Source organism: Salmo salar, chromosome ssa08 (genome assembly GCF_905237065.1).
Source record: "Salmo salar chromosome ssa08, Ssal_v3.1, whole genome shotgun sequence".
Classification (NCBI taxonomy): domain Eukaryota; kingdom Metazoa; phylum Chordata; class Actinopteri; order Salmoniformes; family Salmonidae; genus Salmo; species Salmo salar.
Genome location: NC_059449.1, coordinates 24,439,367 through 24,464,806, shown reverse-complemented (window position 1 = coordinate 24,464,806; position 25,440 = coordinate 24,439,367). Strand labels below are relative to the sequence as shown.

Genomic DNA, 25,440 nt, shown 5'->3' with positions numbered 1-25,440 from the left:
CCGATCAGATACGATGTCCTCGGGCACCCCATAGTGCCGGAAGACATGGGTGAACAGGGCCTCCGCGGTTTGCAGGGCTGTAGGAAGACCGGACAAAGGGAGCAGACGGCAGGACTTAGAGAACCTGTCCACAACGACCAGGATCACCGTATTCCCCTGGGACGGCGGGAGATCCGTGAGGAAATCCACCGAGAGGTGAGACCAAGGCCGCTGTGGAACGGGGAGGGGCTGTAATTTCCCTCGAGGCAGGTGCCTAGGAGCCTTGCACTGAGCGCATACCGAACAGGAAGAGACATAACGCCGAACATCCTCAGCCAAGGTGGGCCACCAGTACCTTCCCTTCAGGCCCCGCACTGTCCGTTCCACCCCAGGATGACCCGAGGAGGGTAGAGCGTGGGACCATCGGATCAGACGATCGCGAACACCAAGCGGAACGTATTTCAGGCCCACGGGACATTGAGGAGGAGTGGGTTCTGACCGACCCGCCCGCTCGATGTCCGCATCCACCTCCCATACCACCGGTGCCACCAGACAGGAGGCGGGGAGTATGGGAGTAGGATCGATGGTCCGCTCCTCGGTGTCGTAGAGACGCGACAGTGCGTCAGCCTTCCGGTTCCGGGAACCTGGAATGTACGAGAGGGTAAAGTGAAACCTCGTAAAAAACATGGCCCACCTTGCCTGACGGGGATTAAGCCTCCTCGCTGCCCGAATATACTCCAGGTTACGGTGGTCGGTCCAGATGAGAAAAGGGTGACGTGGCCCCTCAAGCCAATGTCTCCACACCGTCAAAGCCCTGACCACGGCTAACAGCTCCCGGTCCCCCACATCATAGTTGCGCTCCGCCGGGCTCAGCTTCTTAGAAAAGAAGGCACATGGGCGGAGCTTCGGAGGAACGCCCGAGCGCTGCGATAGCACAGCTCCTACCCCAGCCTCGGACGCGTCCACCTCCACTATGAATGGCAAGGAGGGGTCCGGATGCGCCAGGACAGGTGCATTGGTAAACAGAACCTTCAGACGATGGAAGGCTCTGTCCGCCTCTGCTGACCATCGTAGCCGCACCGGCCCCCCCTTCATCAGTGAGGTAATGGGAGCCGCCACCTGACCAAAACTCCGGATAAACCTCCGATAATAATTAGCGAACCCCAAGAACCGCTGCACCTCCTTCACAGTGGTTGGGGTTGGCCAATTACGCACAGCCGTCACGCGGTCACACTCCACCTCTACCCCCGAGGTGGAAATGCGATATCCTAGAAATGAGACGGCTCGTTTGAAGAACTCGCATTTCTCAGCCTTGACGTATAGGTTATGCTCCAGCAGCCGCCCAAGCACTTTACGCACGAGGGACACATGCTCGGCGCGTGTGGCGGAGCAAATCAGGATGTCATCGATGTACACCACCACACCCTGCCCGAGCATGTCCCGAAGGACCTCGTCCACAAAGGATTGGAAGACAGCGGGAGCGTTCTTTAACCCATACGGCATGACGAGGTACTCATAATGGCCCGATGTGGTACTAAATGCGGTTTTCCACTCGTCTCCATCTCGGATACGCACCAGGTTATATGCGCTCCTGAGATCTAATTTCGTGAAGAAGCGCGCCCCGTGAAATGACTCCACTGCCGTAGCAATGAGAGGTAGCGGGTAACTGAAACCCACTGTGATAGCATTTAGACCTCTATAGTCAATGCACGGGCGCAGACCTCCCTCCTTCTTCTTCACAAAAAAAAACTAGAGGAGACGGGGGACTTAGATGGCCGAATGTATCCCTGTCTCAAGGACTCAGTGACGTATGTATCCATAGCCACTGTCTCCTCCTGAGACAGAGGATACACGTGACTCCTAGGAAGAACCGCGTCGGCCTGGAGGTTTATCGCACAATCCCCTCGTCTTACTGAAGGCGATAGCCAAATCGGCATACTCTGAGGGAATGTGCACGGTGGAGACTTGGTCTGGACTCTCCACTGTAGTCGCACCGATGGAAACTCCTATGCACCTACCTGAGCACTCCCTCGACCACCCCGTAAGAGCCCTCTGTCTCCACGAAATCTGCGGGTTGTGCGTGGCTAGCCAGGGGATTCCCAGTACCACCGGAAACGCTGGGGAGTCAATGAGGAACAGGCTGATACGCTCCTCATGACCCCCCCACGTCTGCATAACCAGTGGCACTGTGACCTCCCCTACTTGGCCTGACCCTAGCGGTCGACTATCTAGGGCGTGCACAGGGAAGGGGTGGTCCAGCTGAACCAGGGGAATCCCTAACCTCTTCGCTAACCCACGGTCCATAAAACTCCCAGCTGCACCTGAATCGACTAGTGCCTTATACTGGAAGTGAGGGGAAAAATCAGGAAAATAAACAGAGGTGTACATGTGGTCGACAGGGGGCTCTGGGTGTGGCTGGTGCGGACTCACCTGGGGGTTCGAAGTAGTGCTCTGCCTGCCCTCCGAACTCCCGGGGGGACCACTCCAGCACCGGTCCACAGTGTGTCCTCTGCGTCCACATCGGGTGCAGGAGAGACCCCCCCCCCTCCGGTCCTCCTCGACGCAGTCCCCCTATCTCCATGGGCTGTGGAGCGGGGGGACTGGGAGGCGGAACGAACAGGCCCCGACTGGAACGTCCCCGGGAAGCCAACAGGTTGTCCAGTCTAATGGACAAATCCACCAGTTGGTCTAGGGTGGAGGCGTTGTCCCTACAGGCCAGCTCCCGGCGGACGTCCTCGCGAAGGCTACACCTATAGTGGTCTATCAAGGCCCGTTCGTTCCACCCCGATCCAGCGGCGAGAGTCCGGAATTCTAGGGCGAAATCCTGAGCGCTCCTCGTCTCCTGTCTCAAGTGGAATAGCCGCTCACCCGCCGCCCTGCCCTCCGGGGGATGATCAAAAACCGCCCGGAAGCGGCGGGTGAACTCAGGGTAGTCGCCCGAGCCGAGTCTGGGCCATCCCAGACCGCATTGGCCCATTCCAGGGCTCGACCCGTGAGACAGGAGACGAGGACGCTCACCCTCTCTTCGTCGGAAGGGGGGGCGGACGGTCGCCAGGTATAGTTCCAATTGGAGCAAGAACCCCTTGCACCCAGCGGCCGTCCCATCGAACTCCCGGGAAGGAGTAATCCGGATACCACCGGCGGCCGCTTCAGGGTGTGTGTGTAGGGGCACAGGGTGAGGGACCGGAGCTGGTCCAGCTGGGGAAGCACCTCTCTCCCAGTTCTCCAACCGGGCCAACACCTGGTCCATGGCCGAGCCTAGGCGGTGGAGGAGGCTGGCGTGTTGAGAGACCTGCTCAGCCATGGACGGGCGCTTCTGCTCCTGCTGACTCCATATTCGGTGCGGGATTCTGTCACGACTGTCTAGGACCAGTGGAGAGGTGGAATCAGGAGCAGGAGACAGAGGGCCGGAGCAACGGTGTTTTAATAGTATTAGTGACACGCAATAGCCGTAGGGCACCAGGCGCGTGGTGAAGTCTGCCAGGGGAAAAACACCTTCCCAAAATAAGCGCACTGGAAACGAAAAGCGCACGGGGCGCAGCCCGGCAATAATAATCGACAATAACAATTTACAATCACAACTGTCCTGAGTGGACAATAAACAATCCCGCACGAGAACCCCAACTGAAAATACACACTAAATAACCCCCCACTAATGACAAACACAAAACAGGTGCGAGATAGACAGACAGACGAAACCAAAAGACACAGAAACAACGATCGGTGGCAGCTAATAGGCCGGCGACGACGACCGCCGAGCGCCGCCCGACCGAGGAGGGGCGCCACCTTCGTTAGATACTGTGACACATGCAGGATTTTACCTGTTTTCATATTTTGTCATTAGACAGTTGAATTGATAAATCACCTGCATTCTATGTAACATTGAATAAATACATTAGATTAGTTACTTTGGTTAATGGGCCAGTTTCCCAGACACAGATTAAGTCTAGTCCTGGACCTTAAATAACTTTTTTATTGAAACTTCCATTGAGCATGCTTTTTAGTCCAGCACTAGACTCAATCTGTGTCCAGGAAACAGGCCCCATATGTATTACTGACATGCTTGTCCTTGTTCAGGACTCCACACACTGGATTCAGATTGAACCCTTGACTTCCACTGTCCAGGGAATGACAATGTTCAGGTAAAATAACTATTAACATTTCATTCCACCTGCTAGTGTATTTCCCCATTACCTTTGGGAATAGTCTTCTAATCTAACATCTCCATTTGACCATTGACCCTCTCTCCCATATCTTGTTGTTGCCCTCAGACACAGGACACCCAAAGGGAGTTATGAGTGCACAGTGTCTGGGCTCCGCTGGCTGTGTGAGAGAGATGTCATTCTGAAGTATCACTTCAGGAACTGGGAACCCTACAGTCAACTTCTGAAAGACATGCAGTACACACAAGGTGGTCCATTGCTGGACATCGCTATGGAGTTAGGTGAACTGGAGGAAGTTCATCTGCCACACTTTGTCTGTTTAGGTAAAACCATATAGAAATAGTATTCAGAAAGACATTTCCATGTAACTGAGTTTCACTTCCTGAATGAATGAAGGAACTATTCTGGGAGTTTGAGTTTACTGTGATCTGGTACTCAATATTCTTTGTGTTTTAGTTGGATGAATAATACAATATTTGTCTTTCTGTCTCATTTTTATTGTGTTGTTCAGGGACCAACCCTTCCCTGAGGAATGAGATGAAGATTCTTCATGTAGAGGAACATGGAGTGTCTTTAGAGGAAGTGCATGAGGTCACCAGATTCCATGCTAAGATTCTCCATCCGAAGTTCTCACTTATCTCTGTTATACTGAGATTACTGTCTTTGAACGTAGATGTCCACTGTGACGTGGTCCTCTATATGGCAGTTAAAAGGTCAACAGTCATTTCAAGGCTGTACATGCTCCTCAGAAACTCCAGTCAGAAAGAGGTGAGGCACTTTCACTGAAGTGACAACAGTATGTTGAAACTTACTGAAGGAAAGCTGATAGTTTGTTGAAAATCTCTAGATTGCAAAGACAACATGCAGCTCTGTGAGAAATCTATTTCTGTGGTAACATTCATTAATACAAGAAAAACTATGACTAACATTGGTTTCTCAGTGAGCTGTATGTTGTGTGAATTATGAGACTACATTGTTCTGACTGACTACTACATTGCTCATTTTGTAGGCTGTTCAGGAACGGGAGAAAAATCAGGTGTCCCAAGGATATTCGGAATTGGTCCTGTCAAGTCCATACGGGTCTTTAAAGCTGAACAGTTGGTTTGCACTCAAGAATCCCCACTCCACTTCCATCAATCCAGAGGTGCAGTTTTATCAGGCTGAGGACATGAATCTGTCATATTGTATATGAATAACTGGAATATCATTCTACTTCACTATTTCTCTCTCTCTCTGTCTGTTGTCTCAATCGTTGCACCATATGGCCTTCTACAGAAGATTCAGCTGTTACCTGCAGACACCACACCAAGCTGTTGTAAGATGATTATAAGAAACACAGGGGTTGACATTGAGATGGAGTTAATCGGGTGATGATGAGAGGACTGTATGGAGAGATATGGTACCAATAGGTAGGAGCAGATGTCAATCATAACTGTGTTTTTTTTCTGACAGATGCTGTTTAGAGTGATATAACCTATTTTTGTTTCTTTCAGATGAATACATCACTGAAACCCATTCAACTAGTAAGTAAACATGAGAGATACAAACCAATGACTTGAGGGCCAGTCAACATGGTTTACTGTAGGACCTGGACTAGTCCTGTTTATAAAAGACTGTCTTCAAGAACAATGACATCTCCCCCAGGACTTGATGTAGATTAACCTGGTTCTGAATGTCCCAATGACATCTCCTCCAGGACTTGATGTAGATTAACCTGGTTCTGAATGACCCAATGACATCTCCTCCAGGACTTGATGTAGATTAGCCTGGTTCTGAATGACCCAATGACATCTCCTCCAGGACTTGATGTAGATTAGCCTGCTTCTGAAGGCCCCATCCTCTATTTCTACGTCTGTGAAACCGAATATGAATGAATCCATTGTGTTCATTGATGCAGGTCATTAATGTTCAAGAATAGGTTCTCATTGCAAAGATTCAATAATACAAATTAGACTTTTATTGTAGGTCACATTGAAAGAAGTCTGTTTCTAAATGTCAAATGTGAATTAACAAATGTAGTTATTTTGTAACCTGACTCTCTCAGGTGCTGTGTTGGGGGCAGGGCGTATGGCTGAGAGCAGTCTTACTGGTTCTTCAGAGCAGCAGCTGCGTTCTGTACGGACAGAGTTTGTGACACGAGTGTCAAGACCTGTCCTGGATGGTCTGCTGGACGGACTGCTGCATCACACAGTCATCAACCAGGAGGAAATGGAGTCAGTGAAGGTGATAGCTGAGAGGGCAGAGAAGGCACGTGACATCATCGACATGGTGTTGAGAAAAGGAAATGAGTCATGTTCCAGGATCATCAACCTTCTTGGGGAGCTGGACCCCTGTCTTTGGTCACAGCTCCAGACCAACAGTTGTAGTCAACCCCTGGGTGTTGGGAGACCAGGCAGAATAGACAGGCAGGATGGTTCAACATGTTCTTGCTGTCTGTTGCTTTAATTCAGCGTACAGAAAATGTCAATCAAACATGACCACTGTAATAACAATAAACTTACTGAAGGACCAACCACACAGCATCTCTCCTTCTGCAGCCTCCTGGAAGTGTGGATCTTCTAGCAAGAGGGTCAGTTAGTCCTCCACTAGGTACCTAGCTGGACCCCTATCTAGCAGGAGGGTCAGTCAGTCCTACACACATTCAACATAAATGTATTTGATGAATATAGTGTACAGTGTTGGCCTGTTAGAGGTTCATGAGAGAGACTGAATATCAACACAACCACCTCAGTCTATCAGCAGCTTTCCTGTTAGAGGTTCATGAGAGAGACTGAATATCAACACAACCACCTCAGTCTATCAGCAGTTTTCTCAGTGAGAGCCTCACGTCTGGAACACATTGACCATTGAAGGACATATAAGGAGCTGTGTAACCTGTCACTCCTTTACCAATGACTTGAGAGTGTCTGAAGGACACATAAGGGGCTGTGTAACCTGTCACTCCTTTACCAATGACTTGAGAGTGTCTGAAGGACATATAAGGAGCTGTGTAACCTGTCACTCCTTTACCAATGACTTGAGAGTGGCTGAAGGACATATAAGGAGCTGTGTAACCTGTCACTCCTTTACCAATGACTTGAGAGTGACTGAAGGACATATAAGGAGCTGTGTAACCTGTCACTCCTTTACCAATGACTTGAGAGTGGCTGAAGGACATATAAGGAGCTGTGTAACCTGTCACTCCTTTACCAATGACTTGAGAGTGTCTGAAGGACATATAAGGAGCTGTGTAACCTGTCACTCCTTTACCAATGACTTGAGAGTGGCTGAAGGACAATCAGACCCCATCTATACACAATGTTTTACTAAATGTTTTTTAATGTTGTATTTTTTTATGTTTATCTACCTGCTCAGGGACTACAGTTGAAAACTAGCTAGCTGGTTAAATCTGGCACATTTACAGAAATGTTGATTGATGTGCAGTATCTCTGTCAAATACATTTTCAATAAATGACAGGAAAAGGAATGGAATGTATTCATGTGTGCGTTGGTCTAATTGTGTTAATTCAAAGCATTTTAGACGTCACTGCAGTATGCCCACATACTTGAGTATAGTTGCAGGGCCTACACAAGTCCGAGTTTCTTAGAGCCTAATTTTCTAGACATCAATGTACAGCAACATGTTTAGACGACACTGCAGAACACCCGACATATGCATATGCACAAATATTAAACTAAGGGGCTTACAAGACCCCAATTTAATATAATTTTCCAGATATCAATGTAGCAGTAGAACAAAACATCACAACAAATATCACAAATAAAACTTTAAATAAAATAAATCAATGTAGGCTGTACAGCAGAACACAGGCCTCCTGCCTATGTGATAATTTGAAGCACATATTCAGATTACCTTCACAGTACAGTACAAATTCGTAAAGGAAAAAAAAACTTCCCACAATGCCTCTCCCCATGTCAAGTCCATTTAAACCCTGAGAGTAAATTTCTTGCTCAAAGCCATGAGTGGGACTGTGGCTGTGACGTTTATCCGTTTCGATTCACCTTGTTTCTCTGGATTTTTGGATTAAAAAATGTCATCAAACTGGATTATCTTTTCTTATCCGTTTTTTATTTGGCTTTCCCACGATTCAAATTCAGTGGGGAGACGACTAGCCTAGGCTACGTAACGTGATTAAGTAGATACCGCTTCACTAGCTGACCACCACTACCAAGAGCTGTGTCAAGATCAGTTATTTACCCCACCGGCCCTCCCCATAACCTCTATGTACAAATGAGAGAACAGGTCTGGAATCATTGTGGCAGGATAGGATGATTACACAGTAGGATCACTGCGCTTTTACACGATGGTCTTTCTGTGGGGCGGGAGAAATAACGAGGAGGCAACTTGATTTAACGCTGATCGCTTTTATTAGAATGTATTCAGTGCGAACAGTGAAACAATTAATACATCATGCCGCGAGAGGTACCGGATCCGGGCAAATAGGTGCCGGTGTTGTGCCGAAAATCTCCCCCCCTTCGCGTTCTTCATTGCTGCGACTTGCCTGCTAGTTGAGATTTCTGCTCTTCACTCCGTTGTCAGTTTAGCCTACATTTCACTGATCTTAGTAGCAGAAAGCATTTTTGTCTGCAGTTTTCCGTTTGGCTATTTGTTTCAAGTGTATGTGGCTGTTGTAGCTTGTATGGCGCCCTGAGCGAACCCCCCCTTCGGCTTCGGCACCTGCACCCGGTGCCCATGTCGCCCGTACTTAAATCCGCTACTGATTTTGTATTATTCTATAAATACATCTCTTTGCCAAAATTCGTCATCTCTCCCATGTCTTATTCGACTCGTATTTTTGAAAGTGTAAGGATAATAATTCAGCCATAGTTGTTCTGAAATGTTTATTGCTTGCCAACATTTTACTCCCTCCTCTATGTTTAATATAACACACATACATTTCTTATTCATTTCGGTTGCCTATCCTGACGTGAAGTTTGGTCTATAGAAAGTATTTGACTCTAGCCACAAATTTAAGGCAATTAGAAGGGGGGGTTCTGGCAGGGGGGAGATTTTCAGAACAACACCTGAACAAACAAAGTCAAATGTGCTATAAACCTATACCTGTTGAACCCTCCCATTGTCCTGAAATAGGAAGTAGCCAACATTTTATAAGGAAGTAGAGAAATAACGGTCGAAGAAACATGTTTGAGGTTTGTAACCTTTTACAATTTATTATAGAAAAGTGTTTGAGAACTTAGACTATTGTAGAGAGAGGTGATTTAGGGGGTTAAACATCCGCAGAATTGTAAAGTTATTACAATACTGATTTCAACTTTCAAGAATAATAATTGTAGGCTTTTATGATGATTTATATTGATTAGCCTAATTAATATGATGTGATGTTATAGGCTATGAGGTAGTGAGTTGTTATAGGAGATTGATTGCACATTATCGTGATTTGCTATCCGATGATCCCCAACACAGTCGACACTTTGCGTTGTTTCAATTCCTGAAAGACGACGTGCGTCGGAATTTTGTAAATCTGTCGCTAAAGAAACTAGTCCGTCTCGTCAAGTCGGTCAAGTAAAAGTGACATGCAACAATTGTTACATAAACGATGTAAATGTTGACTAAATCAGGGTTTCCAAAAGTCGGTCTGGCTCTGAATTACCTGAATTTGAAACTCGTTGTCGTTCCAAAACGTTTTGCAACGGTTTGGTACGGTGTGCACTAAGTAGTACACCCTAGGTCATTCACAATCAAACGGACTTGCCAGACAAACCAATGTGTCCATTTTTGAACATTTTCTTGCATAACAAAGCAATGCCTGTCACCTTGTAGGCTACTACTAAACCAGAACAAGAAACGATGGTGTGTAGGCTGTATTCTCTTAAAGGGTAAGGAAGAAATATCTGTCAGCTATTTTAACTTAAGCTCCCGAGTAGCGCAGCGGTCTAAGACACTGCATCAATACATACCCGGGTTCGATCGCGGGCTGTAACTGTCCGTGATCAGGAGACCCATAGGGCAGCGCACAATTTGGCCCAGCGTCGTCTGGGTTAGGGGACTTAATGTTACATAAATATGAACATATAATATAAAAATATACGTGTTGAACGCGTCGACTGTGTTGAAATGGGAAGTAGCCAACATTTTATAAGGAAGTAGAGAAATAATGGCCGAAGAAACATGTTTGAGGTTTGTAGCCTTTTACAATTTAATATAGAAAAGTGTTTGAGAAGTTAGACTATTTTAGAGAGAGGTGATTTAGGGGGTTAAACATCCGCAGAATTGTAAAGTTATTACAATACTGATTTCAACTTTCAAGAATAATAATTGTAGGCTTTTATGTTGATTTATATTGATTAGCATAATTAATATGTGATGTTATAGGCTATGAGGTATAGAGTTGTTATAGGTGATTGATTGCACATTATAATGTCTACTACCATCTTTCAATGTAAAGTAGATGTCTATAATGTATTTTAGTTGTGTGTGGAGCCCATGTAGACAGCTGTTGTTATGGACTGAGGGGATCCAACAAGGGAGACTAGCTAATGGAGATCCAGGTCAAAGTAATAACATATTGGACTGTAAATGTTTAAATGCAAGATGAAGTCTCTGTTTAAACTCTGACCACAGACCGTAAAAGTGTTGTCATTGTTATTGGTTCTTCAATGTTCAGAAATATTGACTGTTCTGTTATTTCTTATTGTAGCTGAGTGAGCTGTGACTTACATCTAAAATGAGTCTCTCTGGGGAGAGAGAGGAGGAGACCACTGCCTCTATAACGAGTCTCTCTGGGGAGAGAGAGGAGGAGACCACTGCCTCTATAACGAGTCTCTCTGGGGAGAGAGAGGAGGGGACCACTGCCTCTATAACGAGTCTCTCTGGGGAGAGAGAGGAGGGGACCACTGCCTCTAAAATGACTCAAGACACCAGTTCTAAGAGGTAAGTGATTAATTGTAAATATATACAGTTCTCTTAAAGCTAGATTCCTTAATGGTGAAACCATCCGTTTGGGATGTTACAACAACAAAGATGTTACTACAAACAACGAACACAGTTTTCTTTCCCTCTCGGACATCGTTCCACACGCTGCCGGATGCTCTTCTCCCTCCGGTGTCAACAAATCACTGTTCATCAGATATGAGGAGTTAGAGAGTCAAATGTGGTCAACTCTGAATCAGTAGCGGTGCGTGGGTAAAATCACTGGGGGAGGCAGCCATATTAAAACCCATGTGTTGTGATCATTTCATTGTGTGCTCTATAACCTGTTAATTCATATGCCTTGACACCGTGATATATAGGACTAAAGGCCTAGACAATAAGACACAGTGATATATAGGACTAAAGGCCTAGACAATAAGACACAGTGATATATAGGACTAAAGGCCTAGACAATAAGACACTGTGATATATAGGACTAAACGCCTAGACAATAAGACACACTGATATATAGGACTAAAGGCCTAGACAATAAGACACTGTGATATATAGGAGTAAAGGCTGAGACAATAAGACACAGTGATATATAGGACTAAAGGCTGAGACAATAAGACACTGTGATATATAGGACTAAAGGCTGAGACAATAAGACACACTGATATATAGGACTAAAGGCCTAGACAATAAGACACTGTGATATATAGGAGTAAAGGCTGAGACAATAAGACACAGTGATATATAGGACTAAAGGCTGAGACAATAAGACACAGTGATATATAGGACTAAAGGCTGAGACAATAAGACACAGTGATATATAGGACTAAAGCCTGAGACAATAAGACACAGTGATATATAGGACTAAAGGCCTAGACAATAAGACACCGTGATATATAGGACTAAAGGCTGAGACAATAAGACACTGTGATATATAGGACTAAAGGTCTAGACAATAATACACAGTGATATATAGGACTAAAGGCCTAGACAAAAAGACACAGTGATATATAGGACTAAAGGCCTAGACAATAAGACACCGTGATATATAGGACTAAAGGCTGAGACAATAAGACACAGTGATATATAGGACTAAAGGCCTAGACAATAAGACACTGTGATATATAGGACTAAAGGCTGAGACAATAAGACACAGTGATATATAGGACTAAAGGCCTAGACAATAAGACACTGTGATATATAGGACTAAAGGCTGAGACAATAAGACACAGTGGCAGAATAAATTCAACCACACCTTTGTTTTATCACAAAACCGGATAGAAACCTCTGTCCAGTGAAATCCACAAAGCATATTGCATGTAACAAACAGTTACATGACCTACAGCATGGTCAAGGTAATGTTTCTGACATTTTCTGACCACTGAACAACTATTGATTTAGAACCACAGAGAGTTACAGCAAGTCACAAAGAAAACAGGAGCTGCTTCCACTGTTCCAACACCAGTTCAACCAAAAATAATTTAGTCCAATCAACATAAGCTAAATATGATGTGGCTGTGTGTGTGGAAGTAGAAAGATAATGTTGACTCACCCTACTTGTAAAGAAACACAAATGCCATCCTCCTGTCTTTCATGTTGACAAAACAGTCTATCACTCTGTCACACAGTACCCACTTTAATGAATGAATGGTTGGATCAGAATCGCCGTTATAATCATTAGCCATTACGGAGAATTAAGTAAAACCACAAGTCCAAATCCCTATCTCCATCCATGGCTAATTTAGGAAAGGGCAAGATTTACCTAGCTGCCAAGCAAGCCACAACGAGATGCAACAATTCAAGTTCTTCTGTCAATGAAATATTCTCTCAATGGGATTTGATAGGAGTGAAGCCAAATCCAAACTGGCTTCCCTTGACACAGTTTTTTTGTGAGCCAGGACCATTCACAGTTAAACTCACTCAGTTTAGCTCAACGCTGATTGGCTAATGGATTAGGACCTGCGCCGCTTCCTGTGTGAGGCAGGGTCGTACTCTGCGAATGTTGTAGAGCATGAACCTACAGGATCGGGTCACCGCCAGAAGGGGGAAAGTAGAAATACAACCCATATTCATGTTTATTTATTTTCCCTTTTGTACATTAACCATTTGTACATCATTATAACACTGTACATAGCCATAATATGACATTTACAATGTCTATTCCTTTGAAACGTGTGAGTGTAATGTTTACTGTTCATTTTTTATTGATTATTTCACTTTTGTTTATTATCTATTTCACTTGCTTTGGCAATGTAAACATATGTTTCCCATGCCAATAAAGCCCCTTGAATTGAATTGAATTGAATAGATGTCCTACATGTATAGAGACAGAGGGGGTGCTGTTTCGCTCACTCAGATGCTTTCTCCTCTGAGATACATTCAGCCTCTTGTGAATTGAAGGAACATTATGAAACGCAGAGAGACGAAAGATGAATGGTTTTATGTTTTGTATTTTTTTTTGGCATCCATGAATACCTGCCACTGCTCTGAGTTCAACTCGGGATACCCAGTACCACGAGTGGCTCGTCTTTTAGCCAGGTACATCTCTATGGCAACGAATCCTTCAGAACTAACCTAAGTGTTATACTATGAAGCAAGCTACAGCTACATCTACTCAGGCATTTATAAAGCTAGCCAGCTTCAGTTAGCCAGCTTCAGTTAGCCAGCTTCAGTTAGCCAGCTTCCCTTAGCCCGCTTCAGTTAGACCGCTTCAGTTAGCCAGCTTCAGTTAGCCAGCTTCAGTTAGCGTCACATTCCAGGTCAAGCATCATCCATACTACGATGGTGGAAATTGCTCACCCGCCTGCCGCTATTAAAGCCAATTTCTGCTTGATCTGGCAATGTGGTATATGGTTCGGAGGATCAGCCAGAAGAGGACTGGCCACCCCTCATAGCCTGGTTCCTCTCTAGGTTTCTTCCTAGGTTCTGGCCTTTCTAGGGAGTTTTTCCTAGCCACCGTGCTTCTACACCTGCATTTCTTGCTGTTTGGGGTTTTAGGCTGGGGTTTTGTACAGCACTTTGAGATATCAGCTGATGTAAGAAGGGCTTTATAAATGAATTTGATATGATCAGTTAAGCAATTGTGGAGCCTCCATAGGCTTGGAGGCCAAATTGAGCTTTGTACGGCGATGCCATGCGCCTCCCAAATTTTGCAACAATGCGGAGGGCTCCGTATAGCTCTGCATTGACATGATTGGTTGATGGTAGGTGGGGGCGGGAGGTTTAAACTTCCTGATCATCAGCTCTGCTCTACTCAGCAAAGTGAAGAAGTATGAATACCCTGACTTCTTGTCAATGCAGACGGCGGATTGACCACGCAGAGCCTCTAGCAGGCTTTTAACTGCTCGTGAATGAGGCACATTGCTAGTCAAACACCGAACACTTCATTGAGATAATGCTGAAATATCAAATCCATGAGGCAGTAACACATTTTCATTTCTGCCGAAATCACAATCAAAGAAAAGTTATCTTGCAAATTCAGCAGGCTATGTTGTGAAATAGGTTTTTAGAAGTTCCTCCTTTATTTTATTACTTAGCGTTAATACCGACTTAAGATGCTTTGCTTTCATACTCATACATATACTTTCATAAGCACACCAATCTGTTTAACAGCTTGTTGCGTTGTGGCTGTAGACATATCATCCATAGAAGGTTTTGGTAGGCTGTCATTGTAAATAAGAATTTGTTATTTTTTATTTTATTTATTTATTTCACCTTTATTTAACCAGGTAGGCTAGTTGAGAATAAGTTCTCATTTACAACTGCGACCTGGCCAAGATAAAGCAAAGGAGATCGACACATACAACACAGTTACACATGGAATAAACAAACATACAGTAGAAAAAGGCTATATAGTGTGTGCAAATGAGATAGGATAACGGAGTTAAGGCAATAAATAGGCCATGGTGACGAAGTAATTAAAATATAGCAATTAAACACTGGAATGGTAGATTTGCAGAAGATGAATGTGCAAGTAGAGATACTGGGGTGCAAAGGAGCAAGATAAATAAATAAATACAGTATGGGGATGAGGTAGTTGGATGGGCTGTTTACAGATGGGCTATGTACAGGTGCAGTGATCTGTGAGCTGCTCTGACAGCTGGTGCTTAAAGCTAGTGAGGGAGATATGTGTCTCCAGCTTCAGTGATTTTTGCAGTTCGTTCCAGTCATTGGCAGCAGAGAACTGGAAGGAAAGGCGGCCAAAGGAGGAATTGGCTTTGAGGGTAACCAGTGAGATATACTTGCTGGAGCGCGTGCTACGGGTGGGTGCTGCTATGGTGACCAATGTGCTGAGATAAGGCGGGGCTTTACCTAGCAAAGACTTGTAGATGACCTGGAGCCAGTGGGTTTGGCGACGAGTATGAAGCGAGGGCCAGCAAACGAGAGCGTACAGGTCGCAGTGGTCAAATCAAATCAAATCAAATTTATTTGTCACATACACAAGGTTAGCAGGTGTTAATGCAAGTGTAGCGAAATGCTTGTGCTTCCAGTTCCGACCATGGTGGGTAGTATATGGGGCTTTGGTGACAAAACGAATGGCACTGTGATAGACTGCATCCAATTTGTTGAGTAGAGTGTTGGAGGCTATTTTTATAAATGACATCGCCGAAGTCGAGGATCGGTAGGATGGTCAGTTTTACGAGGGTATGTTTGGCAGCATGAGTGAAGGATGCTTTGTTGCGAAATAGGAAGCCGATTCCAGATTTAATTTTGGATTGGAGATGCTTAACCTGTTACATCTAGACGTTCCGCTAGCGGAACCCCGACAGCCAATGGGAAGACATGGCACGAAATACAAAAAGTACTAAAATACCACAATTCAATTTTCTCAAACAATCAACTATTTTACACAATTTTAAAGATAAGACTCTCGTTAATCTATCCACATTGTCCGATTTCAAAAAGGCTTTACAGCGAAAGCAAAACATTAGATTATGTTAGGAGAGTACATAGACACAAATAATCACACAGCCATTTTCCAAGCAGGGAATTATGTCACAGAAACCCAAAACACAGCTAAATTGTGCACTAACCTTTGACGATCTTCATCAGATGACACTCCTAGGACATTATGTTATCCAATACATGTATGTTTTGTTAAATCAAGTTCATATTTATATCCAAAAACAGCTTTTTACATTGGCGCGTGATGTTCAGAAAATGTATTTTCCACCATAAACTTCCGGTGAATTTACAAAAATACTCTTCATAAACATTGACAAAATACATAACAATTATTTTAAGAATTATAGATACACAACTCCTTTATGCAATCGCTATGTCAGATTTTAAAATAGCTTTTCGGCAAAAGCACATTTTGCAATATTCTGAGTACATAGCTCAGCCATCACGGCTAGCCATTTTGACACCCGCCAAATTCGTGGCACACTAAACTCAGATTTAGTATTAGAAAAATGGTATTACCTTTGCTGATCTTCGTCAGAATGCACTCCCAGCACTGCTACTTCCACAACAAATGTTGTTTTTGTTCCAAATAATCCATAGTTATGTCCAAATACCGCCGTTTTGTTCGTGCGTTCAGGTCACTAGCCAAAGGGTAACGCGCGAGCGCATATAGAGTGAACAAAGGGCTATATCTGTTCCTAGTTCCACATTTTTTGAATGGGGCATGCTTATTTAAGATGGTGAGGAAGGCACTTTTGAAGAATAACCAGGCATCCTCTACTGACGGGATGAGGTCAATATCATTCCAGGATACCCGGGCCAGGTCGATTAGAAAGGCCTGCTCGCTGAAGTGTTTTAGGGAGCGTTTGACAGTGATGAGGGGTGGTCGTTTGACCACAGACCCATTACGGATGCAGGCAATGAGGCAGTGATCGCTGAGATCTTGGTTGAAAACAGCAGAGGTGTATTTAGAGGGCAAGTTGGTTAGGATGATATCTATGAGGGTGCCCGTGTTTACGTTTTTGATGTTTTACCTGGTAGGTTCATTGATCATTTGTGTGAGATTGAAGGCATCAAGCTTAGATTGTAGGATGGCCGGGGTGTTAAAAGCATGTCCCAGTTTAGGTCACCTAGCAGCACGAGCTCTGAAGATAGATGGGGGGCAATCAGTTCACATATGGTGTCCAGAGCACAGCTGGGGGCAGAGGGTGGTCTATAGCAAGCGGCAACAGTGAGAGACTTGTTTCTGGAAAGTTGGGTTTTTAAAAGTAGGAACTTGAATTGTTTGGGTACAGACCTGAATAGTAAGACAGAACTCTGCAGGTCATCTTTGCATTAGATTGCAACACCGCTGACTTGCCTAGCTAAATAAAGGTTAAATACAAAAATAAAGGCTCTGCATGGTCAATCTGACGTCTGCATTTGCCATGCAGCATTTTACGGTGATACGGCCTTTGCAGAAGTCAGGGCGTTCATACTTCTTGTTCTCCGAGGAGCAGTGCAGAGCTGTTGTCAAGGAAGTGAGTTTGTGTTTATACAGGACCTCCCGCCCCCACCTACCATCAACCAATCATGTCAATGCAGAGCTATATGATTTATCCAATCTTTAAATCGGTCATCTTCCTCAAATGAAGGGGCGGATGACACAGTCTGTGTGAGAGGAAGGGTATCTGATTTCATTGGTCCTCAACTAGTGGCTCAGACACTTCATTCAGGATAAGTGGAGTTAGCTCTGAGTTTACCTGCCTAAATGAAGAGTTTGGGGTTCGACTAGCCATGTGCGACACACAGTTATAAGCTAACTAGACTTAGCAGCGGACGTATACACCATCATAGTATGGATGAAGCCGGACCTGGAATGTGAAGCTAACTGAAGCTGGCTAGCTAACTGAAGATGGCTAGCTACCTGAAGATGGCTAGCTACCTGAAGATGGCTAGCTACCTGAAGATGGCTAGCTAACTGAAGATGGCTAGCTAACTGAAGAGGGATAGCTAACTGAAGCTGGCTAGCTAACTGAAGCTGGCTAGCTAACTGAAGATGGCTAGCTAACTGAAGCTGGCTAGCTAACTGAAGCTGGCTAGCTAACTGAAGCTGGCTAGCTAACTGAAGATGGCTAGCTAACTGAAGAGGGATAGCTAACTGAAGCTGGCTAGCTAACTGAAGATGGCTAGCTAACTGAAGATGGCTAGCTAACTGAAGATGGCTAGCTAACTGAAGCTGGCTAGCTAACTGAAGATGGCTAGCTTTATAAAAGACAGAGTAGAAACCACTCAGTGCTGCTGTTTTCCCAAATGTGGATTCATTTAAAAAGAAACATCAGGACTTATACAGTAGAAGGTCCATTATACAGTTGTTAAAATGAAGTTCATGAGATATTGATGAGGTATTGATGAGGTGATCTCTCCCTGTTTTGTTCAGTGTCCAGAAGCCCAGAGCAGAGTCCCCTACAACCAGCCCGCTATCAATGAAGAGTGATCAGCCACCTGCTTTCAGCCAGGAACCATTACCAGATGACAATAAGGAAGTGGAGAGGTTGGACAGTGAGGATGCATTAAAGATCACACACAACCTTCTAGACAGAAGAAGTAAGACTGTGTTTCATACAATATTACAAAGAACGGTACAAAAGCCCTTATAAAACACACACACACACATAATTATGAGTCCCAACTCTCATTGTTTTCCTACAGGTCAAACTCTGCTGACAGTCCAACAAGACATTAAGGCTAAACTGAAACACAAGTATCAACACATATCTGAAGGAATTGGACACCATGGAAACCAAAGTCTGTTAAAGGACATCTACACAGAGCTCTACATCACAGAGGGTGGATGTGGAGGACTCAATAATGAACATGAGGTTAGACAGATAGAGATGGCATCCAAGAAACGAACCACACAAGAGACACCAATCAAATGCAACGACATCTTCAAGCCTTTACCTGGACAAGACAAACCTATCAGAACTGTGCTGACAAAAGGAATCGCTGGCATTGGAAAAACAGTCTCTGTGCAGAAGGTCATCCTTGACTGGGCAGAGGGAAAAGCAAATCAGGACGTTCATTTCATGTTTCCTCTTCCTTTCCGTGATCTGAACCTGAAAAAGGACCAATACACTCTGATGCAACTTCTTTCCCACTACTTCTCAGAGCTGAAAGAGATTGACAGCATTGAAGATGGTGAAACCAAAACTGTTTTCATTTTTGATGGTCTGGATGAGTGTCGACTTACTCTAGACTTCAAAAACAAAGGGAAGTGCTGTGATGTCACGAAGCCAACCTCAGTGGATGTGCTGCTGACAAACCTCATCGAGGGGAATCTGCTTCCCTCTGCTCTCCTCTGGATAACCACACGGCCTGCAGCAGCCAATCAGATCCCTCCTGATTATATTGACCAGGTGACAGAGGTACGAGGGTTCAATGATCCACAAAAGGAGGAGTATTTCAGGAAGAAAATCCCAAATCAGAATCTGGCCAATGAAATCATCAAACACATGAAGACATCAAGGTGCCTCCACATCATGTGCCACATGCCAGTCTTCTGTTGGATATCAGCCACTGTCCTTGAGATGATACTGAAAGAGGCAGAGAAGGATGAAGTCCCCAAAACCCTAACCCAGATGTACTCACACTTCGTCCTCATCCAGATTATTGTGAAGAACAAGAAGTACAACAAAGCCACAGAGACAAACCCAAAGGAACTGTCTCAGTCAGACAAAGAGATGATCCTGAAACTGGCAAAGCTGTCTTTCCAACAACTGCAGAACGGCAACCTGATCTTCTATGAGGAGGACCTGAGAGAGTGTGGCCTTGATGTCACAGAGGCATCAGAGTACTCAGCATTGTGTACAGAGATCTTTAAAGAAGAATCTGGGCTGGACCAAGAGAAGGTCTACAGCTTTGTGCATCTGAGCATTCAGGAGTTTCTAGCAGCAGTGCATGCTTTAGAATCATGTCTTGGCAAATGGGAATATGTTTTCCCCCACCCAACAGTCACTAAGGGTCAAGATTATCATGAAAAGACCCGATTCAAAGTCAAGTCAGACAAGTTTAGGTCAGACAGGATGTTTAACTTACACAGGAGAGCAGTGGACCAGGCCTTGAAGAGTGAGAATGGACACCTGGACCTGTTCCTCCGCTTCCTTCTGGGTCTCTCACTGGAGTCCAATCAGAATCTGTTACAAGGCCTTCTGACACAGAGAGGAAGTACAACACAGAGCAATGAGGAAACAGTTAAGTACCTCTCATTCAATATCAAGTACAAATCCTCACCAGAAAGGATCATCAACTTGTTCCACTGTCTGAATGAACTTGGTGCCAACTCTCTAGTTGAAGACATGCAGACCTCCCTGCGATCAGGAACTCTTTCTAAAACAGAGCTAAAACCTGACCAATGTTCAGCCCTGGCCTACCTGTTACTGATGTCAGAGGAGGTGCTGGAGGAGTTTGACCTGAAGACATACAACACATCAGAGGAAGGTTATCAGAGGTTGCTGCCGGTAGTGAAAACCTGCAAGAGAGCACTGTAAGTTCTGTTATTGTGTTGATGTATACAGTATCATTATAATGAAGGATTTGTATATCTAACAGATTATCTCCTCTCTCCAGACTGGATCACTGTAAACTCACGTATGAATCCTGTGAGACTCTGGCCTCAGCTCTGCAGACACCAAACTCCCCCCTGAGAGAACTGGACCTCAGCTACAGTGATCTGGGAGACAGAGGAGGGGAGCTGCTCTGTGTTGGATTAACCAGTCCACTCCACAACATACAGACACTTGTGTGAGTTAACTTCCTTCAGTATCCACTGTGGGTGTTTATATATTTTGTATTTAGTTAGTGTGTGTGTGTTTTTAACATTGTCTAATCATGTGCCCTTCTGTTTTTGTCTTAATGCATATCATTAAAGCTTTGCGTATTTAACAGTGTATCGACATATCTCCTCTCTCCAGACTAGCTGGCTGTAAAATCACATATGAATCATCTTGTGAGACTCTGGCCTCAGCTCTGCAGACACCAAACTCCCCCCTGAGAGAACTGGACTTAAGCGACAATGACCTGGGAGACAGAGGAGTGAAGCTGCTCTGTGTTGGACTAACCAGTCCACTCTGCAACATACAGACACTTGTGTAAGTGCATTTTCTTCAGTATCCACTGTGAGTATTTATACAGAACATTTTGTATGTAGTTAGTATGTTTGTGTTTTTAACATTGTTAAATCATGTGCCCTTCTGTTATTGTCTTAATGCATCTCATTATTCTTAAAGCTTTGCATATTTAACAGTGTATCGACATATCTCCTCTCTCCAGACTGGATCGCTGTGACCTCACATATAGATCCTGTGAGACTCTGACCTCAGCTCTGCAGACACCAAACTCCCCCCTGAGAAAACTGGACCTCAGCCACAACAATGACCTGGAAGACAGAGGAGTGGAGCTGCTCTGTGTTGGACTAACCAGTCCACTCTGCAACATACTGACACTAGTGTGAGTTAAACATCTTCAGTATGAGTTATTATGTGGATGTTTTAAACATGTGTTAATCATGTGCTCTTCTGCCCTCTAGTCTAGGTCACTGTGGTCTGACAGAGGGTTGCTGTTCACATCTGGCCTCAGTCCTGAGTTCACCCAACTCACAACTGAAACAACTGGAGCTGAGAGACAATGACCTGCAGGACTCAGGAGTTACACTGCTGTCTGCTGGACTGGAGGATCCAGACTGTAAACTACACACACTGGGGTAATGTGTGTGTGTGTGTGTGTGTGTGTGTGTGTGTGTGTGTGTGTGTGTGTGTGTGTGTGTGTGTGTGTGTGTGTGTGTGTGTGTGTGTGTGTGTGTGTGTGTGTGTGTGTGTGTGTGTGTGTGTGTGTGTGTGTGTGTGTGTGTGTGTGTGTGTGTGTGTGTGTGTGTGTGTTTGTTTGTTTGTTTGTTATCAGAATCCAGATGTGTCATCTCATAATCCAGAATCACTGTTGTGGCTGAGGTCTAGTTAATTTTACTCTGTTTTTAAAATCTGAACTCAAGAAGCAGATACCACCCCTCTCAAAGCCCGTTAAATTCACCTTTTTGAAGGGTTTTAAATTCACCCTTTTGATGGGTTTTACTACCTCATCTGCCTTCCCTATATCAAGGTGTTTGGTACTTTCTGAAATCACCTATGGGGGAAAATGAAAGGTGGAAAAACGATTGGAACCATTTTCCTCTTTGACTGCTAGGTTTTATGGGTATTATGACTCATACTGTGGTACTCTATGGTGTGTAGATGGGTGACAAAAATAAACAATTTTGAAATCAGGCTGTAACACAACAAAATATGGAATAAGTCAAGGAGGATGAATACTTTCTGAAGGCACTGTATAGTCAACCAGTCTAACTGTCTATCCTGTCCTCTATCCACCATAAATAATAGTCCCTGTATAGTCTACCAGTCTAACTGTCTATCCTGTCCTCTCTCCACCATAAATAATAGTCCCTGTATAGTCTACCTATCACACCCTGATCAGTTTCACCTGTCCTTGTTATTGTCTCCACCCCCTCCTTGTTTTCCCCAGTGAATTTATCCCTGTGGTTCCTGTCTCTCTGTGCCAGTTCGTCTAGTATGTTCCAAATCAACCAGCGTTTTTCCCGTTCTCCTGCCTTTGCTATTCTTTTTCTAGTCCTCCCGGGTTTTGACCCTTGCCTGTTCTGGACTCTGTCACCGCCTGCCTGACCATTCTGCCTGCCTGACCATGAGCCTTTCTGCCACTCTGTACCTCCTGAACTCTGATCTGGTTTTGACCTTTTGCCTGTTCACGACCATTCTCTTGCCTACTCCTTTTGGATTATTAAACATTATTAGACTCCAACCATGCGCATCTGGGTCTCGCCTTCTGTCATGATACTACCAGTCTACCTGTTTATCCGGTCCTCTATCCACCATAAATGGTGTCAATAGTGGATTGGTTGTCCAGATCTGCAATAGGATAACTAGCTAATATCATACCACACATACAATCATTCAAATATTTAATATACGAACATGGTGCGTCACTGAAAGAACAGTGAAGACATGAGACACGCAGCAAAAAAAACTCCCATATTGATCTTGTTTAATGACGATACAATTATCATTATTATTATCTAGCCTACAACACCACATTGCAATGAATAATTGTCTTACAAAATTCCACTCTTGGATGTAAACTGCAGTGAAAATTTCATCCAAATAATGGCGCAAAAGCCCTTTGATTTAGAATATTTAACTCCATTGATTACATTTGGATCAGTTGTGGGTCTCAACTCTCAACAGCTTATAGGAAAGGCCAGTCTGGCCTTGATTAGGTCTCGCTTTACCGCAGCCGCCGGGTCACTCAAGCAGACAGCACACAGACACTCCACGCTGTTTGAACTCAGATTCTTCCAAAAAAACAACGATGGTGCTTTTCACATTGCTTGTTAATGTTAATCCTTGTTTTCTCTATTGTACTATTAGTTTGTGTATCTTTCTCTCTCTGCAAAACGTGACTTCAATAAAAGTGTCAGCAGGCTTCGGTTCGGCTGGCAGCTGAACGAGTGTGGTCACGAGTGTGCTCGCATACTCCCCTAAAAGACCTTTGCTTGAAAAACAAAGAAAAATAGCTGTTTGTTCATTCTGAGACGCCGTAGCCAGTATACACTTCCTCAAAATAGTCAGAATTAATCTGACTAATCATTTTTATGTTTTTGCGGAGGAGATCTTAATTGTGCAATTTTACTAACTAAGATGTTTGGTACTGTATTTACATCTAACTAAGATGTTTGCTGTAATATATCTTAAGTGGAAAAAATGTGCAGATAAACAAGTCATCTCTCATTGAATGACAACTTAATTGAAGAATCTCTATTGTTGACCAATCACAGACGAAGGGGCGTAGACTTTGGCTATCGACTTCAGCTTGCCTCGAGAAAAAATGTTATGTGCACGAACAGCCAAAAAAACCTGAAGACCAAAATGAACAAAAACGTCACAAAATGTCTTCATAATAAATGCAAGAACTGTCCCAAACTGTTTATTGGATGGGAAGCATGCAGATGCCTTAAGCTGGCACGTGGCTAAAATAATGGTAATTGCTAACTAGCTAGCTGGCTAGCTAAATGCAGTTAGCTAAATGCACACGTTAGCTCTAATACAGATTGTTACCAGTGGTGGTGTAGATCAGCATGTTTGTGCAACAGCATGTTTTGAATTAGATAGATGTGACATTTAGACAAAGATTTTAGCTATCTATTCAAATGTGATTAGTGTCCCCTGGGAAACACTCACCAACACTTTGGTTCCTACCCTGTCATAACTCCAACCTGGCTTTTTAATTTGTTGTCATGCTAAACAACACCAACCATAGAATTAGAATAATCATTCTATTTATGTTTCCAACAGTTCAAGTGTTTTGATCTATATAAAATAAAAAATCTATCGAAAAAACTGCAAGATTTGGTTGAAAAAGTTAGATTTTCTGCCCATATTGTGCAGCCTTGTATCAACCTGGAAATTTTACCAGTATATGCAAACATTTTGTGGCACAGAAAGAAAGGTGAAAAGTAATATCTTTTTCAGATGTTTTAAAAGTTAGTAGGATTAATTTACACTATAGGCCCAACGTAGGCTATATCTCAATCAATTTAAAAATAGATTATTCTGGTGCTCCTAAATTTGATGTGGTGCTCCTAACTTTTTAAAGTTAGGAGCACCAGTGCTACCAATGAAAGACAATGTTTCCCCATCTCAGACTCAACACAGAGGCAGACAGAAGTTACCATTCTGTCACCAGAGATGTGTGTGCTAAGTTTCCCTCTACTCCCCCTCAGTCTAGGTCAGTGTGGTCTGACAGAGGGTTGCTGTTCAGATCTGGCCTCAGTCCTGAGTTCACCCAATTCACAACTGGAAACAACTGGAGCTGAGAGACAATGATCTGCAGGACTCAGGAGTTACACTGCTGTTTTGCTGGACTGGAGGATCCAGACTGTAAACTACACACACTGGGGTAAGGAGAGAGAGAGAGAGTGTTTGTGTGTGTGAGAGTGATCCAGGCTTACCCAAAACATTTACCAAGAATTTAGTTTTTTACAAAATAAAATATTGAATCTTTCATCTCTCTGTGTTTCCTAATTTTCCTTAAATTCGCAAGTATGTCACGAATGTATCTTGCAGGAGAAAGCATCCAGTGGCGATTCTAATCCAACCATTAACTCATACATTGTTCTGCTCCTGGCCTGAGAGGATAGAACTTCAATATGTAGCTAGATGTAGAAGGCTAATGTTATCTAGCTAACGTTGCCCATGAATGGAAGTTAGGCTAGCGAGCATTTTAGCCATGTAGCCTAGGACAACAAACAAGAGAAGTGTGTACTGTATGACAGAGTGATAGACTGTGTACTGTATAACAGTGATAGACTGTGTACTGTATAACAGAGTGATAGACCGTGTACTGTATAACAGAGTGATAGACTGTGTACTGTATAACAGTGATAGACTGTGTACTGTATAACAGAGT

General features: G+C 44.0%; 3 protein-coding genes across 3 annotated transcripts in view; all 3 read left to right on the top strand.

The window, feature by feature from the left end:
- LOC106597755 (NACHT, LRR and PYD domains-containing protein 12) overlaps positions 1–4,606 on the top strand; it is a 65,216-nt gene extending 60,610 nt beyond the window's left edge. Inside the window, exons 14-15 of the mRNA XM_045723108.1 lie at positions 4,251–4,423; positions 4,599–4,606. Coding sequence (XP_045579064.1) covers positions 4,251–4,423; positions 4,599–4,606 — 181 coding nt within the window. The remainder of the gene's footprint in view (positions 1–4,250; positions 4,424–4,598) is intronic.
- A 908-nt stretch (positions 4,607–5,514) lies between these two features.
- LOC106597519 (caspase-1) lies at positions 5,515–6,994 on the top strand. Its single transcript, XM_045723058.1, has 3 exons — positions 5,515–5,551; positions 5,636–5,665; positions 6,187–6,994. The coding sequence occupies exons 1-3, from the start codon at positions 5,539–5,541 to the stop codon at positions 6,585–6,587; spliced, it is 444 nt and encodes a 147-aa protein (XP_045579014.1). The 5' UTR covers positions 5,515–5,538; the 3' UTR covers positions 6,588–6,994.
- A 2,246-nt stretch (positions 6,995–9,240) lies between these two features.
- LOC123744257 (NACHT, LRR and PYD domains-containing protein 3-like) lies at positions 9,241–24,857 on the top strand. Its single transcript, XM_045723107.1, has 9 exons — positions 9,241–9,293; positions 10,802–11,034; positions 18,350–18,516; positions 18,622–20,455; positions 20,539–20,712; positions 20,883–21,059; positions 21,241–21,417; positions 21,497–21,670; positions 24,755–24,857. The coding sequence occupies exons 2-9, from the start codon at positions 10,829–10,831 to the stop codon at positions 24,855–24,857; spliced, it is 3,012 nt and encodes a 1,003-aa protein (XP_045579063.1). The 5' UTR covers positions 9,241–9,293; positions 10,802–10,828.
- Positions 24,858–25,440: the final 583 nt, after the last annotated feature.

Coding starts and splice junctions, on each gene's coding strand:
- LOC106597519 (XM_045723058.1), top strand. Junction 5,666..6,186: donor CACTGAAACCCATTCAACTA/GTAAGTAAACAT, acceptor TGACTCTCTCAG/GTGCTGTGTTGGGGGCAGGG.
- LOC123744257 (XM_045723107.1), top strand. CDS start 10,829: ATGAGTCTCTCTGGGGAGAGAGAGGAGGAGACCACTGCCTCTATAACG. Junction 20,456..20,538: donor AAAACCTGCAAGAGAGCACT/GTAAGTTCTGTT, acceptor TCCTCTCTCCAG/ACTGGATCACTGTAAACTCA. Junction 21,418..21,496: donor TGCAACATACTGACACTAGT/GTGAGTTAAACA, acceptor TCTGCCCTCTAG/TCTAGGTCACTGTGGTCTGA.